At 41.8% G+C, this 16,734-nt stretch overlaps 1 protein-coding gene across 5 annotated transcripts in view; it reads right to left on the bottom strand.

The window, feature by feature from the left end:
- Positions 1-496: 496 nt before the first annotated feature.
- Positions 497-16,734, bottom strand: part of ide (insulin-degrading enzyme) — a 36,146-nt gene continuing 19,908 nt past the window's right edge. For 4 of the 5 annotated variants that reach the window (XM_010863866.5, XM_010863864.5, XM_010863862.4 and 1 more), the window contains exons 15-25: positions 16,536-16,680; positions 14,236-14,346; positions 13,921-14,041; positions 13,080-13,171; positions 12,431-12,542; positions 7,566-7,733; positions 7,112-7,384; positions 5,329-5,390; positions 2,380-2,452; positions 2,191-2,258; positions 497-1,558 (exon numbers count right to left, since the gene is read on the bottom strand). In XM_010863866.5, coding sequence (XP_010862168.1) covers positions 1,463-1,558; positions 2,191-2,258; positions 2,380-2,452; positions 5,329-5,390; positions 7,112-7,384; positions 7,566-7,733; positions 12,431-12,542; positions 13,080-13,171; positions 13,921-14,041; positions 14,236-14,346; positions 16,536-16,680 — 1,321 coding nt within the window. In that variant the 3' untranslated portion in view covers positions 497-1,462. Of the gene's footprint in view, positions 1,559-2,190; positions 2,259-2,379; positions 2,453-5,328; positions 5,391-7,111; positions 7,385-7,565; positions 7,734-12,430; positions 12,543-13,079; positions 13,172-13,920; positions 14,042-14,235; positions 14,347-15,901; positions 16,047-16,535; positions 16,681-16,734 lie in introns of all 5 variants that reach the window. The other variant, XM_013132139.4, reaches the window with a different exon arrangement.

A 16,734-nucleotide genomic window follows, 5' to 3' on the forward strand; every position in this document is an offset into this window, starting at 1 on the left:
GTTTGATCCAGGCCCAAATGACAGTTCTACTTCTCAGCGTCAGTGAGTCCATTTAGGCTGGATAAGCACAAGGACCAGAGAATCAGCATTCACCCTGAATGTAAATTAAAAGTTCTAAAATCTCTGTTCTGGTTCTCCAGAGTTTATTGCTTAGTGTGAAGTGCATATGGAGAAACACAGGACTGACTACACCTAGCCTTAATAGGTCTCTAAACCACCAGACAAAACCACATTTCTTTAAAGGGCGTACTGAGAAGAAACAAGACAATGTGTTTAGCCCATTAGACATTCTAGAAAAGTCCTACTGACTGCTGTGTATCCAGCATACTGTTCAAGCTATGAAGACAGTTTTGTCTTTACTGCTCCAGCTCATGAAAACATCTTCACTGCTGGAGACTGACCGACTATCACCCCCTTTTAAAGGCACATGCTAGGTCTCTAATGGGGAGGATAGGGGAAGGGCCAGAACAAGAAATCGCTTGTTTAACATATTCAGATTAAAAAACAAGGAAACCTATAAAGTGACTTATTTATGACTCCAAACAAGTAATTACCATAAATGACATACATTTAAAATACGTTTATTTTTCTACAGTATCAAATAAAAATCAGAAATCAAAGATTGAGGTACCCTGAGTGATGCTCGGATAATAATACAACCCTGTAGAAAGCACTCCTTTAAAATCTTCATGAACACTCATCTCCACCAAATGAATAGTTTTAAAACAGCTCCTCAGAGCCCTGACATTTTACTAGTTTAAATAAAAAGAAAACTCAGATCTCAAAACCTGTACATCATGGATTAAAACAATTTCCATAAGGCTAATACTATTTTAGACCTTTCTGTTGTGACAAAATGTGTTTAGGCATTATTTCAACACGTCTTTTTTGATTGTGACGCAAGTTGTCACTGTGCTGATGCCTCACCCCACTGGAGTTTGTCTCCAACGTGTTTAAAATGAAACGAGGAGCTTGCAGAGCTAACCTCTCACGCCTTAACAGCGTCACATGACCATCGTCGCTAACCAACAGCTTCTCAATGCAGCAGCATGTCCTTGTGGCTAGGCTGAATAATAAAAACACTTCTATTATCAAGTGTCAGAGTTCTGGCCTAGTGGTTCTTTGAGTCAGTACTATTCCTCTAGAATCGGTTTCTACAGAACTTGGGAATGTGTGTCGGTGGGGTTTCTCCAGACTAAAATTAAGGTTTTATATGTGCGATTTCTGCTAGAACACCGAGCTATGATGAGAACCACAGCTAAGTTGGGTGAATCACACATTTCCAAGCACCACTAGTGGCCTCTCAAGGCTACCAAACACACAGACACACACAGAAACAAACATGCAGGCTCAATCAGACGACGGGTGTCCTGACTCCATTCACCTGAAGCGTGGAGGGACATAGCAGGGTCCCCAGCAGTGCCCACAGTGCTGCTCTGAGGCCAGGGCTGCCCTGCTCCTCTCACAGTTTGGCAGCCATGAAATTGATGTGGGGCTTGGCCAGAGGGAAGAGTGGCAGGCTCCTCTTGAACTCTGTCATATCCTGCACCAACGTAGGCTGTAAACAGAAAAGGATGAGATTTATTACAGGCTAATGAAAGTGAAGTTCCAAGCACAGTTTCATTAAACATTTGGGCTCCGTGAACTAAACTGTAACCCACATAAGTAATGTTTGTCAATTTTCTTGGTTCATTTCCCTACGGTCAACCCTGTTCTTTGTTTGAGTGTAACAAAATCGGTTACATGGTTTCGCTATACTCAAAACACTGAATCTTTGTTTTAAAATGCTGAAACTATTCCTTATTAAAATACTTTTAAACAATTAACTAATTATCTAATCAATTACATTTTTTTTTAAATGTAAAAGCAAGTGAGCTGGTTATAATCTTTTGGCTATTTTCAGGAGTTTTGTGTTTGAAAACGGAGCACAAAGGCTGGAATGTGATTTTTTTGTGAAGCTTGCAGATAAAATACCCTTTCTGCTGCACTGAACACATTTTTATTCCCACGGTCAAGGGTTTGTGTGAAAATGATCAATTATCAGTGTTATTTGGTCTTTTATGAAGTTAAAAATGTTGTGACGTTGTCTTTGTAACATTAAAAGTAGGTGAAATTAATATTTTGGTTGCCGAAACCTAAAATGCATAATATCAGTGAAATCACCCAATTTTAAAACAATGGCTGCATTACCTGTGGCAGGGACGGTGCAGGGGCCAGGTTCACATCATTCTGGGCAGGAAACTCTCCCACAACTGGGCCTAAAACAAAGGATGGAGACATTCCAACCCAAATGTTAAAACCAGTCCAATCAAAAAATTTACACAAACCCAACTGAATGCATTCTCCAGGCCAAAAACGTATCATTACTACGGTACTTACACGAGTCCATCTCCCTAGACAGGACATGCACAGACACCTTGTGCCTCTTGGGTGCCTCCACTGCCAACAAATCCTGGAGACACAAGCAGAGAGAAGAGTCCAGCCATATTACTAACACTGTTGACATTGAGACTGGTGTTTGCGGGTACTATTTAATGAAGCTGCCAGTTGAGGACCTGTGAGGTGTCAGTTTCTCAAACTAGACCCTCTAATGTTTTTGTCCTCTTGCTCAGTTGTGCACCACGGCCTCCCACTCCTCTTTCTATTCTGGTAAGAGCCAGTTTGTGCTGTTCTGTGAAGGGAGTAGTACACAGCGCTGTAAGAGATCTTCAGTTTCTTGGCAAATTCTCACATGGAACAGCCTTAATTTCTCAGAACAAGAATAGACTGACAAGTTTCAAAATAAAGTGATTTGTTTCTGGCCATTTTGAGCTGGTAATCGAATCCACAAATGCTAATGTTCTAAAGGCCTGTTTTATTGCTTCTTTAAATCAGCGGTTTTCAGCTGTGCTAACAATGGCAAAAGAGTTTTCTAATGATCACATAATCTTCTGAAATGATATACACAGATTAGCAAACAATGTCACATTGGAACACAGGACTGATGGTTGCTGATAACGGGCCTCTGTACGCCTATGTAGATATCCCATTGAAAATCAGCCGTTTCCAGTTACAATGCCAGCAACCTGACAGTCATTTTGGAGAAATAGAAAAAGAAATTGGGTAAAAGAGCAACCATATCTTTGCAAATGAATTAACTGTTTGCCGTGCATAACATATGTTGGTAAAAAGTGGATGAGGTGGCAGTGTTTCAGGCACCAGCTGTGCTTAGCAATTGGGAGGTAATACTTTTAAAGGGAGAAGGGGTTATCAACAAGTTATTTCAAGTAAGATTAAAAAGGTACATTCACAATACAATGCATGCTTTAATTACTACTTGCGGTCCTTCTCCCCAGAATACATTTATTTTAATAGGCTAAGCACAAAATGTGTGAAGTGACCTAAAGCTTTAAAGGACACAACAATAAATAAATCAATAAATTAAACACTGACCAGCACAAGTTTTTGAAAATCTAAATTAATCGTCAATGATGTTTCAATGAAAATAAATGCACGGAAGTTTAGAAATATGGATTGAGGATGGAGGATATTATCGCATTTGTTTAATAAACAGTTTGGTACTATTTGGTCAGCATTCTTAAATGTTCAACATTATTTTCCTGCATGTTTTTCTTGAGAGAGAAGTGGGGAGAACATAGCAGTTGGAGTGTGCAAATGAGGGGCTAGTGCTTTGTCCTGGAAAATGAAGAGACCTGGCAGCAGTTTTTGAGTTCAGTTCTGCCTTGATGTTCCTTTTTTCCCGAGCATAGTTTACAGATAATCTACAACAGCATAATTTCATCAGCGTTTTCTTTTATATGCTTAGGTTTTGGTTCTGTTCATGACGTAAATAAAATGACAATTAACAATTTGGTTTCTTTAGGCTTACGTCCTTGACAGAAAGAAGAGCATTGCTATGTATCGTTTAGGCATGAGTTTGAATACTCAAAATAACTATAATTATTTGGTAGGTAACTTTATTAATAATATATAAACTAGCTCAGTTTTCTAATGTGTGAAGGCGGCGGATTAGTTTGTGAAAATGCTCTCCTACTGTTTCCTATTTGTTTGCAATTCAATAGCACTACCTGAAAGCAATGTAGCGCACTATCCAACTGCATTGCACTCAACATATCTGAGTGTTCTTTAAATAGGCTAAAACATCAGCACTGACTTACAGGATATTCCCAATCCAGGTGAATAACATGATATTTATTGAAATCAAATGATAGAATATTGCACGTTTTCTTTTTTACACAGCCTTACTAACGACACAGCATTAGAACTATTCTGCATGGGGTCCTGTTTCTTCTGCTCAGGCTGAGATAAGGGAAGCCTTTTCATTGCCTCGGTATCCTTGGCCACCTTATCCTCTTGAAACAGGCCTGGTGATGAGGCCCCAGCCTCACGGAGGTTGTTGATATTCTGTCAGTACACCGTGTTAGTGTCACCTCTGAAGCTATGAATAGGCCCAGGATGCCGGGGCAGAGATAAATAAAAAGGTCCGTAAAGGGAAGGGAGGGGAAAAAAAACACCTGCATCCACGTTGCACGGCCAAGTGAAAAGAGAAGAACTGCTAATTTGGTCAGAAATGTGATAATGTACATTAGATATTATATTAAATACATGCTTGCTTAATGTGGACACGTTTCCTGCATCATGTTTTCCTGCATCTTGTATTGTTTTGTAGGGGGAGACCACTAACAGTAATTGCAAAAGGTTACAGTGAACCAGGAAAATTGTTGAACTTTCTTTTAGCTTGATTTCTTCCTACCTTTTCTGCAGTTACTGCCTTTAACCTTGGGACCATATCACTCCACCAACCCAACTAACTTACATCTCCATGTTACTTCAACTTGTCTGTTTGTGGAAAACACAGAAGGGATGTAGTTTCAACTCAGTTACAATGCTGGTAAAAGCACTGCTCCTTTCTCAATAGAATAAATTCAAAGTATACTCAACTTACAAAGGTAAATGGCAAATGCTGTTATTTGCTTTGGTTTTGCCTCATCATTTGTTACATATCGTGCCAAGTAATAAGTCAGTACCTGTTATTTAGGTGTCAAAGTTCATATCAGACGTCAGGGTCAATATTAAAAATAAAATTCCTGATATTGTATATACCCACCCATCACCAATCATCTGCCTAAAATGTATGTTTCCTATGAGCAGATGTTTCCTTTTTGCTTAGCAGGGCAACACTTATGGTAAAGACTCGGAATGACGCTAACAAGGGATGACTGACAAAACAGGAGTGGGGATAGATAGCAGAATAGAATTAAAACAGGTTGTGTGTGTGTGTGGTGTTGAACTCCAGAGGGAAAAGATGGAAAATGAAGAACTCCTCACCCGGTAGAACTGCATGATGCTATCTTTAGTCATTGTCTTCAGATAGGCCACTTCAATGTTATCTGGAAAACAACAGGAAACACTTAGCACTAAAAGTGGCTGATTTGAGATACCACCTTGGCTTTGACCAATACAAAAGGGGAAATGTATAGATAAATCCAGGTCGTGGCCAGTGGAACGAAAAAAAGTCAGTGCGTAACGTTCGCATGTTATACCGCTACATAAACACGGCAGCAAATAAATGAAAGAATTCCTCATCTTTTTATGAACAAGTTTCTGTAAGGACTACTGGACAGACCTGTGGCGTTGTCAGCCACACTGACCGAGCTGAACAGCTGTCCCATTTCCTATCGCGACATTGGTTTTGTTGCTAACCCTCAGTCCCCTTGTGTCCTTCTGCCTTCTAACAGTGACAACATTAGTCCAATCAGCTGTCCATGTCTAGCTCTCTGGATCCTAGTGGGCTTTACGGCAGATTACCAGCAAATCAGACCCAATGCAATCCATAATAGCACTCAGGAGATTGCTTCTTGCTGGTGCACTGCAGATGCATATTATTCCAAGGCACTAATCAATGCTAATTTGTGCGGCAGGCAAATCAGACGCAGCAAAAGTCTTCATTTCATAGCTTGCCCAAAAACCCTATTCATATAACAAAGCCTTCCAGCAGTTGATATAAATGTATTCATAATGAGAATCGATAATATATCCAATTAGTCGACATTAACTTTATCAACTACACAGAAGTTAACATTTTTAAAAGCTTGTGCCCCCAGCCCAGGTAAAAGATCAGGGTGTGTGTGTGTGTCAGGGCATCTATTAGGTTAGGAATATGGGTCGCCCGACTATGTGACCAGCAGCATTCCATTTCCCCGCACATTTCAGAAATGTAATAATCTTGTAGGCTAAATATGATCATGAACTAATTAAAATGCTATTAGTTCCATGTGATAGTTTTAAGATGTTAGCCAAGACGTTCATCCAATAAAATAAAGTATAAAACTTATAACAGGTTTTAATGGAGAGCAAAACATTTCCTATTGCATCTTCACAGCTAAATAATGTTTGAAAAGAGAAATACACCTATAGCCAACAGAGTAATAATTACAGGCTGTATGAACAATTTAAAATCAGCCTAATAACAAAACGCAGCGAATTGTGTAGCCCAATGTATTTCCTTTTGACAAGAACTACAGATGCAGTCATTTTGACAGGTTGAAATTCAACCCAGACCGGCACCAGACCAAGCTTTGGGTATCAGGATGTGTTTTTGGTTTGCCCTATGCTTTTTGCAAGCTGAATATTAGTGCAGCTGGCGTTATGAAATGCGCGCAAAAGGAAACATGTGCTTCGTTTTCCCAGTGCAAACTTCTTTGGCATATCAGCGGACAATCTCCGCGTCTGCAGCAGACTTGAGCCAAAGTGAGAAACTGCCTTCACGTTGGAAAAGCTATTAGGTCACCAGCTCAGATAAATGAAAAGAGGGGTGTGTCTGGGCTACATCAATTTCACTACACTCATTAGCATAACTGTTTGTGTCAAGTGAATAAAACATGAGGCAAATTAAACGTTTTGAGGAACACAAACATACTGCTGGAAAACAAACAATTATTTTGTTTCTCCGGACTCAAACTGTTTATTATCCAAGCTAGACAAAGCAATGGTTTATATACAGCTGCTTTTTGAAAGAAAGAACTAACACGTTTTGTGTCATTCTGGTTTTCAGTTCTGACATGACATACAGGGACGCAGGTAACATGGCTGCCAATCTGTTCCCACTCACCTCTGTCAAAGTTGTACTGCTGGGAGATGATCTCGCCCCAGTACTTGGCGCACTCGGCCGCCAGCTTCTTGGGCTTGTCCAGGCGGCGGATAGCCAAAGCCTGAATGTGTTTCTGGAAGGCCTCGTCGCTCATCTCCTCCACAGACCTCTCCATGGCCTTCAGGAAGGCCTCCACACGGCTCTCCAGGTAATGTGGGGCCTTCTCTGACTGGATGATGAAGCGCAGACCTTGGACTCCATTAGCGCGGCGTGGCCCACTGAACACAATGTACCCTGAGGAGCGTGAAGAGTGAAAATTGTTTTCGGAACATTCTGGAACCCATGTAACCAAATGCAAATGCTAGTTTTCCACTGCAGGGTTGGCGTTCAAGTGAGTTTGAGAACGGATGGTACGTTTTATACCCAACCAATCGGGGAAACGTGGGCAGGTCTGTCTGCACGCGAGTGGCCATACCCAGCTGTTCCTTGGTGCGGAGAGTGTTGAAGCAGGGCTCAGAGATGATCTGGCAGAAGAGCTCCAACAGCATGTTGTCATGGGTGGTCTGCATGTCAGTTTGGTAGTAGATCTCGATTCCACAGTTGTTGTGCACTTCATTCCTCTGTTGGTAGACGTACCAGCCCCCTGGAAGACAAAGACAGCAGGCCCGGATTCATTAGGTCACAATGTGTTTCAACTGGGGGGTGCATAACTTTATAAAATGGATTGTTTAATTAGCCAATAAGAAACCAGGCAAGCATAGTGCAGCCGGCCGGAATAAAAAGTTACCAAACCCGGGTCTCCCACATGAGAGGCTGTTTTTAACCACTACACCACAGAGCAATACATTTGCTGGGTGTCGGTATAGCCTCGAGACATTATATAATTATGTCACACAGTAACATCATGCAGTTTGAATATTTTGCTAGACACCATTAAGCCTTGTGTTAAACTGAGTAACGTTTTTATTAAGTTTACCTCCACTACAAATATCATCCATGAACTGTATGACTTATGCCACTGGCCATTGGCAATAATAATTAAAGTGAAAGGTATGAAAAGTAATTGACATACACAAAATGTTGGTAGTGGGACTGACTAAGAACAGGTTAACGTAGGATACAAAGAAATGTAACCCTAATTTCATCATGCACATATAATTACACATCTTAAGTGGACTTTCTATTTAGATGATACATCATGTTCAGCTCAGTAAGGTGACCTTGTCTAAATGTTTCCAATATTATACAGTCATGTGAAAAACATCCCCTTAGAGTCTTTTTTCTTACATATTGGGACACATGGATATTAGAGACAAATTCAAACCACATTCAAGTAAGACTATTTACTTTATGCAATTAAACTCAATTTCCTAACAGAAATTTAGCACATCCCTACAATAACTATCACACAAAATAACTAAAATTAGAACCAGGAAAATAATCATTGGAGTAACTTGGGAGTGTCCAGCCTTCCATAAAGATTAGACACGTGGCCTGGTTTGGTCTTATTGGTGTGTGGTAAAAAGTTTAAAAAAAGACACCTTCAGAATAAATAATTTTGATGCCCATGAATTTGGGAAGGATTACAAAGCTTTTCCAAGCAATAAAAAATGCATCATTCCACAGTTTGGTCAGAAACATGCACACCAGTAGCACACTGGAGATAATTTTGTAGGGCTTTGGAAGTGCCCCTCCTGTTCCCCCTTGCACAAAGGAGCAGATACTAGTCCTGGTGCTGGGTTGATGCCCTTCTATGGCCCTGTCCAACTCTCCTTGTGTAACGGCCCATCTCCTGGTATCTCCTCCACGTATGATGTGCCATCCTGGATCAACTGGATTACCTGTGCAACCTGAATGGGCTGCAGGCACCGCCTCATGCTACTAGAAGTGAAAATAACACTAGCAAAACTAGAGAAGAATCAGTCAGGAAGGATAAGGAGAGCAATTATCTGTGGCCATATCCTGCAAAACCATTCCCTTTTTGGAGTTTGTCTTGCCGTTGCCTCTCCAGTGCACCTGTTGTCACCTTAATCTGCACCAAAACAGCTGACATTGATTCGCAGTCACTTATGCTTCTTAACTGTTAAGATTGATATTCCGGAAATGTAAGTGACTTGGTATTATACTGTGATGATTAAGAGCGCCTTTATTATTATTCTTTGCAGTGTATAAAGAGTTCAGCCAAAGGACAGGCGACACTCTCCATGGCTCCTAATGGGAGAGGTTAAGCCAGCATTCCACTTGTGAGCAGCAGTGAATAGACATGTTGATAAAATAAATAAAATAAATATACACTGGGAGCCAAAAGTATGTAATAATGCAAAGACTTTGCTCATATATAAATAAATTGGTAGTTTTTTCACCAAAGTGGTATTCAACTGACCCCAATGTATAGTCAGGACATTAATAATGTGAAAAATGTACTATGACAAATTGAAACTAAATGTTTAGAACTTAAGAATTAAATAACTTCAAAAGAGCTCCCATCAGAAAAATCCACCACATGCAGCAATCACAGCTTTGCAGATCCTTGGCATTCTAGCTGCCAGTTGGTCCAAATACTCAGGTGACATTTAATCACACACTTCCTGTAGCACTTGCCATAGATGTGGTTGGCTTTTCGGGCACTTCTCACACACCTTGAAGTCTAGCTGATTCCAGAATAGCTTAATGGGGTTTAGATCAGAGGACTGTGCCGGCCAGTCCATCACGGTCAGTATTCCTGAGGACTGCTTTGTTCCCAAGTAGTTTTTGCATAACTTAGAAGTATGCTTAGGATAATTATCCTGCTGCATTAAGAACTTGGCCCTTATTCATTTCTGAACACAAGGGATGGCATGGGATTGGAGAATGGAATGATAGTCTTCCTTGTTTAGGGTTCCTTGCACTCTGTATAAATCTCCAACTTTTCCAGCACCAAAGCACCCCCATACCATTACATTTCCTTCACCATGCTTGACTGAGCATTCCCCCAATATCTTTTCGTTCACACACTCACATCCATTTTCCTGTTTGAGACAAAATTGTCAAACTTCGATTTATTGGTCCATAAAACTACATTCCTATGACAACCCTGCTTCCAGATAAGTTAGGACCCTGTGTGAAATGTAAAGAATTTAAACCCTATATTCAATAGAAAATACTACCAGACAATATATCAAATGATGAAATGCTTTTGTTTAAGAAAATACATTTGATGTCAGTAACCCATTTCCAAAAAGCTGGGACAAAGGTATCATAAAACTGACAACATTGTGTAATGCTTCACAATTTAACCTAGTGGAATATCACCACAAATTAGATGAATTGGCACCAGTTTAGTAACATGATTGGGTATTAAAAGATAATTCCAGAGAGGATGGGCCTGTTAGAAGTGAGGATGGAGAGGGGTTCACCAAACAATGAAAGACCGCACAAGCAAATAGTGCCACAATTCAAGAATAACGTATCACAACATATAACTGCCAAGAGTTTGGAATCACTCATCATCTACGATACACAATACCCTTAAAATATTCAGATCTCTATATGCAGGGGACAAGGACAAAAAACTATATTGGAAGGCCGTGATCTTCGGGCCCTCAGGTGGGAATAAATTAAAAACAGACAAGATTCTGTAGTGGACATCACTGCATGGGCTCAGGAACACTTACAAAAACGATCGCCTGTGAACACAGTCGCTGCATCCAAAAATGCAAAATAAAATTACTATGCAAAAAAGAAACCATACATAAACAACATCCAGTAGCACCGCCGCCTTCTCTGGGCCCAAGCTCATTTTATATGGACTGATGTGAAGTGGAAAACTGTCTTCTGGTCTGACAAATCCAAATGTTTTATTATTATGGGGAATCATGGACGCCACGCTCTCCAGGCTAAAGAGAAGAGGGACCATCCGGCTTGTCATCAGCGCACAGTGGAAAAGCCAGAGTCTGTGACGGTATGGGGGTGCATTAGTGTACATGGCATGGGTGACTTGCACACCTGTGAAGGCATCATAAGTGCTGAAAAATATACAGGTTTCAGAGCAACATATTCTGCCACCCAGATAACATCTTGGCTTATTTCAGCAGGTAAATAAACTGGCCTGCCTGCAATCCAGACCTGGTCCCTATTGAAAACATTTGGAGCATTATGAAATGACAAATACACCAAAGGAGACCCCAAACTGTTGAGCTACTTCAATCCTATATCAAGCAAGAATGGGACAACTTTCCACTTTGAAAAAGAGAAAGCAGTTTTTTTTACCTAATAATGCCCTTAAGACATGCCATAGACTGGCAACTCAAAAACAGAGACAATGTTTTTGAGTGATGTTCTAGTACCAAATGGAAGTGATGTTCTAGTACCAAATTAGCAATTTAACATGATTACTCAAGGATTAGTTATTGGAGTGATGGCTGCTGGAAATTGGGCCTGCCTAGATCTGATAAAAATTGTGATGGTTCTGTTTTCTACATCAGAAATGTCCTGGCTATACTTCGTGATCAGCTGAATGCCACCGGCGAATAAAAGTAACAATTCCCTTCCATACAGAAACAGCAAAATCTGTACATTATCCCAAACTTTTGGCCCCCAGTGTGTATTTAATTTGATTAAGTACCAATGGTAACACAAGGGCCGTGTAGGTTTCATTTGTATGCAGATGCTGACCTCACCCCTAAATGATCAAGCAGACTTTGAATATGGAGGGGGAAATGTAACAGGTTGCTTATGCTTATACTTTTTAAATTGTGAACGAGGCAGCAACATTTCTCCTGAGAAGGCAAAAGGTTAGTTCAGAAGATGGCGAGTAAAAGCAAGCGGAAAGATGAGTCTGTGAAATCTTGTTTTTGAAACTTTTCTGTGGGGGAACCTAGCAGTTGTGCTTTGGCCAAGGTTAGTTATGTTGGTCTCACTCCCGCTTCTGTTCCCCAACTGGCAGACTGGAAGGAGGCCTGGAAAATCTTTCAACAGGACACGGTATGTTTCCAGGTGGCTCAGACAGCCCTGCTTTCCTCTATCCTACACTTCAGTTATATTTACATTTGAGTCATTTAGTAGATCTTATCCAGAGCAGCTTTTGTGCTTTTCTAACCTCATGTAATCAGCAAAGGTATAGACTAGGCGCTGTGTGTGTGAGTCAAAGAGGATAAGTGTGTATCGTATTGCCCAGTGAAGTATTTCCTTCCCTGGTGAGTGAGCCTCTCTACCTTGGCACGATGTTGACACTGAGGTGTTTACACAAGCATGGGTCTCGACAGTGGGCCGTGGAGCCGTCAGCGGGGTCAACATGGGGACGGGGCGTGACTGGCAGGTACTGGAGGGGTAAGGGATTGACAGACAGGACACTTGACCTACCATCTGGCACCTGCACCTCCCTGTAGCGAATCAACTGGCTCGGCAGGAGGGGCTTGGTTTGGGCTTGATTCATGAGCGTGTCCTCGACCATCTGCATCATCCCTAGGGCAGACTGGAGAACAACAGAAGAAAAAAAAAAACAGATCAAGAAACATTTGATGTGCAAAGTATATAAAATGTAATGGTGTATTATCTGTTAAAATACCAAGATTCTGTTAGTTTCTTTTTAAACATTTTGCATTGCAATCTCCCAGAGGCATCTAGTACCTGTCGTTTCTATAGGGCCTTCCTGTGAATTGGAACAACACTGTTTCAATGGTCTGTCCACATGCGGCTAGCTCCGACTAAACTAACAGAACCCCTGTAGTACGTGTCTTTGTGGTGTGCCCACTATCCACTAAGGCATTACAAGGGATAAACAAGTGTCGACAGCTGGGATCTTATATGGAGTGTGTGATTTGATCAGAGGATCTTATGTTTTGCAAGGGGTTCAGATTCTGGTACAATTCTAAAAGCCCCATTAAAGGATTCCGCTAAAAGCCTATAGAAGACAGAAAAAGCTGACATAAGCAGTTGGAATGTGACATCACATTCTATACAATCTGTGTGTGTGTGTGTTTCTGCACGACGACAGCAACATCTAACGAACCTCCTTGGTGATGTTGCCATGGAGAAGGGTCTCGATGTGTAACCGTGACAACAGTTGAGGTATGAAGGCCTTGAGCCGGGGGAGAGTGACATCTGAAAGACGGATTCAGACAGGAACAATCAATCACGAAGCCATCATTCCAAGACTAACCAGGCTAGAACAGGATCAAAATCATTGCGGTCACCTGGGCTCTGTGTAGTAATGTCAACCCACAAAGAAATGAACGTACACACACCTGGTTTAAACACATTGACAAACGCATAAGTGCATGTACAAACAGACAATGCCTCTGCGAATTCACACAGAGTCTGACCCAGATTCCTTCAGGTAGCGGTGAGAGACGCTGGCTGAGCACGCTCAGGAATGAGGCAGGAGAACAAGGACTCAGCAGCAGCATGTCTATAAACCCACAGACGGGGGGGTCTAAGAGTCTCAAGACCCACGGAAGGACATCAGGGCAGCAGATTAAAACAGAGGTAAAAGACAGGTGAAACAGGGAGACACTTATTCGCAGTATTAATGACAACAGCTTGTGTTTGACTAAACTCAGACTGCCGAGCAGCGTTTGCCCCGAGGTGAACTGAGCCTTTAGTGAGGACATCTGTTGATGCTCCATTGTGAACAAACGTTGTCCCGCGCAACATCTGCTGCTTTTCCTGATGCTAGAGTTTCGCTGCAGAGAGTGAGGACTGCGGCTCAGGGAGGAGCTCAAATACTGGTCCAGCATTCCAATGAGACTGGGAGAGAGAACTTTAGGGAGGAGAGTGTCTTTGTGTATTTGCACTGAACTCAAGGGAACTGTGTGTGTGTGAGAGACACACACACAGGAAGAGTGTCTTACCTTCCAGAGCCTCCTTGAGCTCTTCTTTGGTCCAGGCTACCTCTGTCATCAGTAGACGCAGGTAGTACATCGCATGCTGATGGGGTTGCTCAGCCCGGAAGTTATTCAGTGACCTCATATACTGGAGGGAAAGGTCAAAGGGCAACAGGTGGTCAAATTCCAGTAAAGAAAACATTTGTCAAACTGTCAAACAATGAACAGAGTAAAAAGAAAATACAAATATCAGCTGCAAATCTGATTTTATATAACAGACCTGAAATAATGAAGAACGCATAAAATAGAAACTAAACAGAGTGGGCATGGGGCTTAGCTTACCGCCTCCTTGATGATGTCAAAGCGTTTCTCGTCAATCTCAAACGTGGCCATTTTCTCAATAATCTTCTTCAGCAGGATGTGCTGCTTGTCATTGTAGCCCTTTACTGAGAGCTTTGGAGAAGGGAGATGGATGAAGGGAGAGAGAGAGAGAAGTAAGCGTAACAAAATAGGTGCACCCTAAAGGTAGTGGTATTTGAGAAGACTCCGTCCCCAGTTCTGCCCTGGCCCTTTTTCTAGGAACTTATTGACCACAGCTCCAGTACCTGCGCTTTTCCATTTCTCATCATAACAGTCACCCTCTAATAAGGGACTGATTCACACCTTGGACACAAGGTTGGTGAAATTAATTCACTGAGTAGAACACAAACAGTAGCCAATTACCCAAATCTTTTCTACAAGATCTACCACCTGCTTTAAACCCATTGCTCCTTGTTGTTCTAACTCGGCGACAGGCTATCAATCAGGGATGCCATGAGAAGGACGCAGCCGACTGTAGTGTGCCTGTGTAAACTGTGTCAAACCAACCACACCGTGTTGAAGCAGAGCCTAGTCAAGGTTAGGTCACTGCCACGCCGCCCAAGAACTCCCTTTCAAGAATCAGCCATATCTAAATGGCTAAAACGTTTTGCTCGCATGATCACCCTCTACCTCTTCCCTCTCTCCCTTGTTTGTTCTCCCCGGGGAAAACACTGACTGAAAGCAACATTTCAAGGCTCTTATAACTAATATTGTTTAGTAGTTTTATTCATGGCCTTGATATTACACAATACTGAATACAATTTATGTTTACTATTTCAGATGTCGGCCTAATTTGAATGTTAAACTAATGTTAAAGAAGGTGTAAAAGTTATTGTTAGAAAGAATCCAAGCCACCACAGGCCAAAGTTAGAAAGGGAAAGAGTATAAGAGAAAAGACAAGCATCATTGAGCGAATGGACATCTCAATTCAACATTTTACTGGCATAAAACCATCTCCAATCCTAAGCCATGAGTAGGATAAGAGGACAAATTAAAAACGAGCTAGTGAGCACTACTAGCTTTGCGTACAATGCCAGCTCTACATTTCTATTGAAATCCACAGTTAGCAGTACCTATAAAGGAGTTGGAGTTCGACATTATTCCTTTATGACGGTTGAAAGAGACATGTACTGTTCTGCCAAACAACAGCGGTGACTGAGTTAACAAAAAAGATTTATTCAGCTAAATGTGAGGGAATGCAAAGTTTGATCTGAATGTATTACTTTGAATGAGATTCGGGTGTGGTTCAGAGAGTCAGTGACAGAAACAGCCCCAAACAGGCGTCCATCAAGACAGGCCGTCTGCAAATAATCAAGTTCCTAAGCTAATTCAGACAGGAGTTGAAGGTACTCTAGGTAGTCAGATAAATATTGGATATATAACTGTTCTAATTAAAAAAAAAAGCTAAACGGCATGCCTTGATAGCTAGATTTGTCCATCCTTGCAGTCAAAGTCGGTCGATCAACAGACAGGACATCAGGAGGCCAGGGAGGCACCTCCCGATCATCATCCAGACAAATCACACCGAAACAAGAGGGCGTAGATGGAAGGAAACACAAAGCCAAAACACACATACTCCAAATGCTTCGAGCCGGGCCCTCCCTCGCTCCCCTGGCCAGGGATGGGGCGGGACGGATGCTGTACTTACGAGGACGGCATTCATCCCTGAGGCTATGCCATAGACCAGCCCGGCAAGGCGGGCTGCATATGTATACTCTTTTAAATCATCCTTCAACAATCTGAGAAACAGGTAGGTCATGTTGCAGTGCAGGGGGTCTGAGTATAGGTAGCGACTAATAAAGAAGAAGAAAAAAAAAAGAAAACATAATTGTTGGGTGGGGGAGGTGGGATGAGGTCGTCACAAAAGGACAGACAGAGCAGGCTGGGTAAACAGATAAAGAAGAGTATGTATATGCAGCCTCACCAGCGGCCATTCGAACCATCAAGGACGAACTGATTCACTTGCCACTGAGCTAAGCTAAGCTAACGCTACAGCCGCTAGCACTTCTAGTGTCTATTTCCCGTTCTTTTAATCCAATTTTGTTATTCAAATATATTGTTTCTCTATGTGACAGAGGACTAGACTGAAACAGCTGTGAGTGGGAAACTGATGGCTCCAGTGGAGTGTTCTAGACGAGGCCGTTTTGAGGGAGGAAGGACAGACGAAGCCAGTGCTCGTACAAAGACCAAGGTTGAAAAATGGACGAGGGGGAGAACGGGTTTGTGTCGCGGCGGAGTGAGGGTAATGAGAAAATAGGGCAACGGGAAATTTGGATACTTACATACATCCCATAGATGGTATTTTGGAGGTCATAGTTCAAGCCGGCTAGCTCGGCTGCATATGCATACTCGTTGAGGGAGTCCTTTAGGAGCTCCAGGTACAAATAGGCCATGTTACAATGTATCGGGTCCACATATGCAAACGGGCTGTAGAGAAAACAGCAGTGGTGAATAATAGTTACGACTCTCCAAATCGCTCTC

This window comes from Esox lucius, chromosome 6 (assembly GCF_011004845.1).
Source record: "Esox lucius isolate fEsoLuc1 chromosome 6, fEsoLuc1.pri, whole genome shotgun sequence".
NCBI lineage: Eukaryota > Metazoa > Chordata > Actinopteri > Esociformes > Esocidae > Esox > Esox lucius.